General features: G+C 44.2%; 1 protein-coding gene across 1 annotated transcript; it reads right to left on the bottom strand.

The window, feature by feature from the left end:
- Window positions 1-2,338: 2,338 nt before the first annotated feature.
- Window positions 2,339-3,950, bottom strand: LOC109244008. Its single transcript, XM_019411034.1, has 3 exons — window positions 3,779-3,950; window positions 2,524-2,916; window positions 2,339-2,397 (listed from the first exon to the last, which is right to left on the bottom strand). Exons 1-3 carry the CDS (start codon window positions 3,948-3,950, stop codon window positions 2,339-2,341), a joined length of 624 nt encoding a protein of 207 aa, XP_019266579.1.
- Window positions 3,951-6,828: the final 2,878 nt, after the last annotated feature.

Raw genomic sequence — 6,828 nt, 5'->3', positions numbered from 1 at the left:
CTTCTTGGTCGGAGGCTCGGGGGAGGGTGGAGTTCCTTGAGTTGGCGAACCAAAACCTTCGTTCCGAGCGTGAGAATAGCCCGTCAACGGCAAGGGCTAAGGAGGACCGGCTTGAGGAGGGAATCGGGGAGTTGGAAAAGGAAACCTCCAATTTTTATGATCGAGTTGCTGCTTTGGAGGCCAAGAAGGACCAACTACTTGTGAGACCTTCTTCATCTAATGCTTATGGCATCTCCAATGTCCCATGTGAGTTGTATGAAGAATGGATTCATGTCGAGGCCCGACTAGATGTGTTTCGTGAGTTGCATGCGATGGGCTCCATTTCTGGGGCAGCCTTTGAGGATGCTCGTGTCAAGGCTTGCGAGGCTCGGCTTGCTTGTGGCTATGACCCTGTTACGCCTCGACCTGGCAAAGAGGATGAGAATGGGGAGGATGCTATGTATCATCTTGAGAAGGAGGCCTGGTACGATTTTATTTACCCTCATGGCGAGGATGGAGAGGATGTTGGAGGCCGGGACGGTGATGGTATCGATGGTCAGGGTGGTGATGTTGCTAGAGGTCGGGCTGATGAGGACGTTGTGGGTCGTGATGGCGATGGCCAGTAGTTCTTTTTTGACATTTTGTGTGTGTTTTGGTTTGGCGTCATCAAGAGCCTTTGTAACAAACTTTTGTCTATGAATATCAAAGTTGATTTTTGCTTTAACTTGTGCCTTTCTTATTTGCCGTGATTTGTTTCTGTACTTGCATGTTTTTCTCCTTTATATTTTTTTGTTGTCTTCCTCTAGCTCGTCGTAGTCCTTGGGCTGAATAGCCATAGACCGAATCATCTTTTTGTCTATATAGATCGAGTATGTCTCCTTAGTTGAGGATCGATAGGTTAAGTTTGAACTTGTTCGGACTTATCCTTTTGTTTGGTTGAATTTAACCTTCTATCGGGACGTGGCCGAGGACCGGTAGGTGTTGTTCGAGCTTGGTCAAACTTAACCTTTTGTTAAGTCGCGGCCGAGGGCCGGTGGGTGTTATTCAAGCTTGATTGAATCTTGACCTTTTGATAAGTCGTGACCGAGGGCCGGTAGGTGTATGTTCGAGCGTGGTCGAACTTAACCGTTTGCTAAATTACGGTCGAGGGCTGGTAGGTTAACTTCGAGCGTGGCCAAACTTAACCTTTTGTTAAATCGCGATCGAGGGCCGGTAAGTGTATGTTCGAGCTTGGTTGAACTTAACCGTTCGCTAAATCGCGGCGAGGGTTGGTAGGTTAAGTTCGAGCTTGGCCGAACATAACCTTTTGTTAAATCGCGGTCGAGGGGCAGTAGGTGTATGTTCGAGCGTGGTCAAACTTAATCTTTTGTTACATCGCGGCCGAGGGCCAGTAGGTGTTGTTTGAGCTTGGTCGAACTTAACCTTTTGTTAAGGAAGTTCTAATAAATGTAAGTTTTTATTACTTTGACATTGTTGTTCTGATTACATAATTAGAGAAAGTTATAAACTTCGAGCATTGGCTGACATTCCAGTCCCAGTCTCGGTCTATCTAGTCTCTTCATTGTTCGACTTTGAGAGTATTGAGGAGTCGGGAAATGAAAGAGAAACCAGTCTGTTCTTCACATACTTAAACTAAAAGTGTCTTTTTTGTTGCCTCATTAAAAACATCCTTGAAAAAAAACCTAACGGGACAAAATTCATGTTAGGGAAAAAGAGTACGACTTGGGGGGCGCTTTTTCCTGTTAGAAGTTAAAGTATTTCAGGTGGCTGATGTTCCAATTGTTACGTAATTGTTTTCCTTCCATTGTCTCTAGTTGGAATGAACCCTTGTTTGCTTTGGCTATAATTTTGTAAGGACCGTCTAGTTTGTTCCCAGTTTGCCTTCTCGTGGATCCCTGCTTGCTTGGGTTTGGCTTTGAGTACCTGGTCTCTAACTTTGAGCGGCCGGACCTTTGCCTTCTTGTTGTAGTAATGTTCCGCTTGCTGCTTTTGGGTGACCATTCTTATGTATGTCATGTCTCTTCGTTCGTCGATCTCATCGAGCTCTTGCCTTCTACTCTCGTCATTGCTAGTGATGCTTTTATGGGAATAACTTAGGCTGGGTTCTCTGACCTCGACTGGTATAACTGCTTCGGTACCTTAGACTAGGGAATATGGCATCTCTCATGTGTTTGTCTTTGGGATGGTTCTATATGCCTACAATACTTATGGGAGTATTTTCGGCCACAGTCCCTTGGAGTCTTCAAGTTTTTTCTTCATGATGTTTAATATAGACTCGTTGGAGGATTCTGCCTGCCCGTTACCCGTTGGGTGATAAGGGGTTGAAAGTATCCTCTTAATATGCCATTTCTCGAAGAATTCAACGGTTTTCTTTCCCGTGAACTGGGTTCGTTGCCGCAGCTGATCTCTTTGGGTAGGCTGAATCGGCACATGATGTTTTACCAGATGAAGATGATTACCTCTTGTCCGCGTATTTGGGCAAACGCTCCTGCTTCCACCCATTTAGAGAAATAGAAGTTAAAACTAAAAGAAATCATACATTACCTCGCCCTGCTGGGAGGGGGCCCACGATTTCCATTCCCCACTTGATGAACGGCCATGGAGAGGTGACTGAGTGAAGATGTTCGCCTGCTTGGTGAATTATTAGGGCGTATTTCTGACATTGTTTGCATTTCTTCACAAATTCTGAAGCATCTTTTTTCATGGTGGGCCAGTAATCTCCTGCTCGTATGAGACACCTAACGAGCACTCGATCGCCGGAATGAGTGCCGCAATGGCCTTCATGGACTTCTTCGAGAACGCGCTGGGTTTGGTTTGGACCCAAACACTTCACTAGAGGGCCGCCGTATGTTCTCTTGTATAAGTCGTTATGAAGGTGGTAGCTGCCTGCATTCTCAGTTTTTTGGCTTCCTTTTTGTTGTTTGGAAGTGTGCCAACCTGCAAGTAGGTGATAATATAATTGGGCCAGTCCCAAGTTAAACTTACGGATCTTACCTCGATTTCGTCTAACTACGAGTTGAGGAGGTGGACTATACTTTTATCCCCGGTTGTGATGTTTTTGGTGGCTGCGACCCATTTAGCGAGGCCGTATGCTTTGACATTCTAGGCACGCGGGATCTGGTCGAGCTGATATTCATTGAACTCGGGCAGCAGCTTACAGATCTCAGTTTGATATTTTTGGAGCCTTTGTTCTTTGATTGGAAAGTCCCTATGACTTGGTTGACTACGAGCTCAGAATCACATTAGAGTTTCAACCGCTTCGCCCTAGATTTGAGTGCTAGTCTCAACCCTATAATTACGGCCTCATACTCTGCCTCATTGTTAGTCATATCTGGGCATATTAAGGACTAGCGAATCACTTCGTCGGTGGGGACCTCGAATACGAGTCCCAGTATGGATCCAGAAGTGTTGGATGCGCCGTCGGTGTATAGGACCCAGAGGTCTTGTGTTCGAAGATAAGCTTGAGCAGCTTCCTTATCAACCTCAGGCATTATCTTTACGCTGAAGTCTACGATGAAGTTAGTGAACACTTGCGATTTTATCGTTGTTTGAGGCTGATATGTGATATCGTGCTCGCTTAGCTCGATGTCCCACTTGGCCAGCCTCCCTGACAATTTGGTTTTATGTAGAATTCTTCTTAAAGGAAAGGTGGTAACTACCGAGATAGGGTGGCATTGAAAATAGGGTCTAAGCTTTCGTGAAGCTACGACCAGTGCTAGGGCCAGTTTCTCGAGGTGTAGGTACCTCGTCTCGGTGTCGACAAGTGTTTTACTAATGTAATAAATGGGAGATTGCGTACCTTTACTTTCTCGAACTAGGACTGCTCTTGCTGCTGCTTTGGGGACGGCGAGGTAGACGAGGACGTGTTCCCCGAGTTCGGTCTTCAAGAGTAGAGGTGGTGACGACAGATACGCCTTTAGTTCTCGCAGAACTTGTACGCAATCGAGCGTACACTGAAGAATCTGTGACATCTATCAGATGACCGCGAGATAAATCTTGATAGGGCGGCGATTCGACCAGTCAAACTTTGGACCTACTTCTTAATAGTCAGTTGCTCAGGTATCCCTTCAATAGATTTGATTTGGTCTGGTTTGACTTCGATCCCTCGTTGTGACACTAAGAAACCCAAAAACTTCCCTGAGGCTACGCCAAAATGCGCATTTCTCTAGGTCATCATAATTTTCTAGGACTTTGGCATAATAAGCATTATGGATTTCGTCCCAAGTGGTTGGTGGGTACTTCATCAACCGGCTCAGCAATTTTATGGTTACTCTTGAACCCTCTCTACTCAACCCGTTCGGAAAGGCTGTGACTGCCATCCCTTCTAACACATTTGGTAAGGTCATCCTTACGCTGTTGAATTGGGTGAGGAAGTCCCTCAGTGCCTCTCTTGGGGACTTCTTGATGGAGAGGATGTCGTTTACTCTCGTTTCGGCTTTCGTGGCCCCGGCATGCGCCGCCAGGAACTTATCAACCATTTCTTTAAAAGTTTCTATGGAGCGAGATGGCAGTTGTGAATACTATGTTAATTCCCCTCCCGTGAGGGTTTTGCCAAATTTCTTCAGCAAAATAGAGGACACCTGTTCCTTGGTGAGATTGTTCCCTTCACGGAGGTGACGTAATGAGTCACGTGATTTTTGGGGTCGGTTGTTCTGTCATATATCCTGAGATATGGTGGCATTTTGAAGGTCTTTTGTATGGCATTGGGCTGCTTCCTCGCTATACGGATGCTCTACGAACCTGTCGGTGTCCCTCTTTGGCAGTAGCTTAGAGGTGCCCGGTATCTTGTCGACTCGTTCTTGGTGTTCTTTCATTTGATCACTGAGTGTTTTGTTCTCACTCTTCACTTCTTCCATTCTCTTCAGAACAGCAGCGAGGACGACGTCACCTGCATTGTAAGTAACATTGTGAGTTATACCTGGCATCGGAGGGTCTGGTTGATCGCCCTATTTGTCTCCTCGTTGTACTGTATGAGCTATTACGGTCTCTATGGTCGTGCACGGAGTTTGATCGTTGAGTACACTTGCTTATGTGTTGGTCAACCATGCTTCGAGGAGCTTTTTCATGGCCGGTGGCGTCCCTTCTCCTATAGACGCGGAGGCCCCTTTTTCATTTGGTTTTGTTGTGCTACAACGGGAAGGAGGCGAGCTCTCACGCCTGGGGGAGGCAGTAGGTGTCACGTCATCTCCTTGCGTTTCATAGTTCTCGTTGATAGCGTTCATGAGGTTGCCAGGGATGTCACCTGTTACTTTAGTCCTATCTTCTTGGTTACCTGCCATGTAAATTTCCGTACGTGCAGAGAAAGAGAAAAACCTTGTGGTTTGTTATGTTAGCAAACCCACGTGAGTTGTAGATCTAAAGGAAACTAAAAGAGTAGCTAATAAGTCCCCACAGACGGGTCCAAACTGTTTGACCTAAAACTTAGATTCGGGTTCCACCAATTAGATATCAATAAAATAGAGTCAATCTTAGCCAATATTAATATCCAAAAGATATGTTAACCGATTTTATAGTAAGAAAATATGTGTGTTTGACCGAATGTCAATAAATGTGGACAATACTATCAATATTTGATGAGTCAGAAGGAAGAGGATAGCATTAAATAATAATAAATAGTAATGAATGGCATTCAAGTAAATAAGAACATATGAGTCACCCGAAAAGAGGTGAGATCTGTGGATATTCCTTCTGACAATGATGAATGATTGATGAGCCTTCAAATATTCAGGTTGTTCTTATATCAAGTGGAAAAGCTAGGCAAGAATCTTAGTAAAAAGATATTTTTCGTGTGTTTGCGATAAAGCCAGATTCTCTATGTAAAGTCAATGTATTTTCTTCCAAGTGAATATCTTTTATCTCTTCTCCTTGTGTCTCTTTCTATTTATAGGGAACATATACCTAAAAAACCCTAATAGTACAGGTACAGAGAATATCCACTAGAATATTCTCATTTGATGTCTTATCCTAAAATTAGCCGTTATTCATTTTATTTACGGTGAGTGCTCGAGCTCGACCTTGATCTTTGCTGACTCTTCGAACTTGATTGTCAATAGCTTCATCGGCTCTGGTCTTCACTTCTTAAGAGACCACTTCGACCTTGGGCTGGCCTTTATCGAAGTCGTACTGTCGGCACATGTCAGTCCACTAGTGCCTCCTTAATGCTAACACAGTTTGATCATGTCAAAGGTAATTTTTGATCCATACGACATTCGATGTCTTATGTGATAAGAATGTGCCACTCAAACTTAAATATAAATTCTACAAAGTGGTGGTTAGACCAACTATGTTGTACGGGGAAAAGTGTTGGCTAGTCAAGAACTCTAATGTCCAGGAGATGAAAGTAGCTGAAATGAGGATGTTGAGATGGATGTGCGAGCATACCGGATTAGATAAAATTAGGAATGAAGATATTCGGAAAAAGGTGAGAGTGTGCCCGTGGAGGTTAAGATGCAGGAGGCAAAGTTGAGATAGTTCGGGCATATGAAGAGCAGAAGCATAGATGCCACCGTTAGGGGGTGTGAGAGATTGACCTTGGTTGGTATGAGGAGAGGTAGAGGTAGGCCAAAGAAGTATTGAGGAAAGGTGATTAGACAGGACATGGACTATCTTAAGCTTACCGAGGACATGACCCTTGATAGGAGGGTGTGGAGGTTAAGAATTATGGTTGAAGGTTAATAGGTAGCCAAGCATTCTATTTTTTCTTTCCCGTACGGTAGTTTTAGTATTGGTATTGTATAGTTTTACTCTTAGACTGTTATTACTACCTACTACTTGATTGTCATCTTTCGCTTCGATTTTCTTAATATCTTATTGTTGTTACTGCTTGTTGCCACTGTTTATTTTTATCTT

This window comes from Nicotiana attenuata, unplaced genomic scaffold, assembly GCF_001879085.1.
Source record: "Nicotiana attenuata strain UT unplaced genomic scaffold, NIATTr2, whole genome shotgun sequence".
NCBI lineage: Eukaryota > Viridiplantae > Streptophyta > Magnoliopsida > Solanales > Solanaceae > Nicotiana > Nicotiana attenuata.
The sequence above is the reverse complement of the archived record's forward strand: the minus strand, read 5'-3'. Positions and strand labels throughout refer to the sequence as shown.

Coding starts and splice junctions, on each gene's coding strand:
- LOC109244008 (XM_019411034.1), bottom strand. CDS start 3,950: ATGTCACAGATTCTTCAGTGTACGCTCGATTGCGTACAAGTTCTGCGA. Junction 2,917..3,778: donor CCTAGTTCGAGAAAGTAAAG/GTACGCAATCTC, acceptor ACCTACTTGCAG/GTTGGCACACTTCCAAACAA. Junction 2,398..2,523: donor CCCCCTCCCAGCAGGGCGAG/GTAATGTATGAT, acceptor GTGCCGATTCAG/CCTACCCAAAGAGATCAGCT.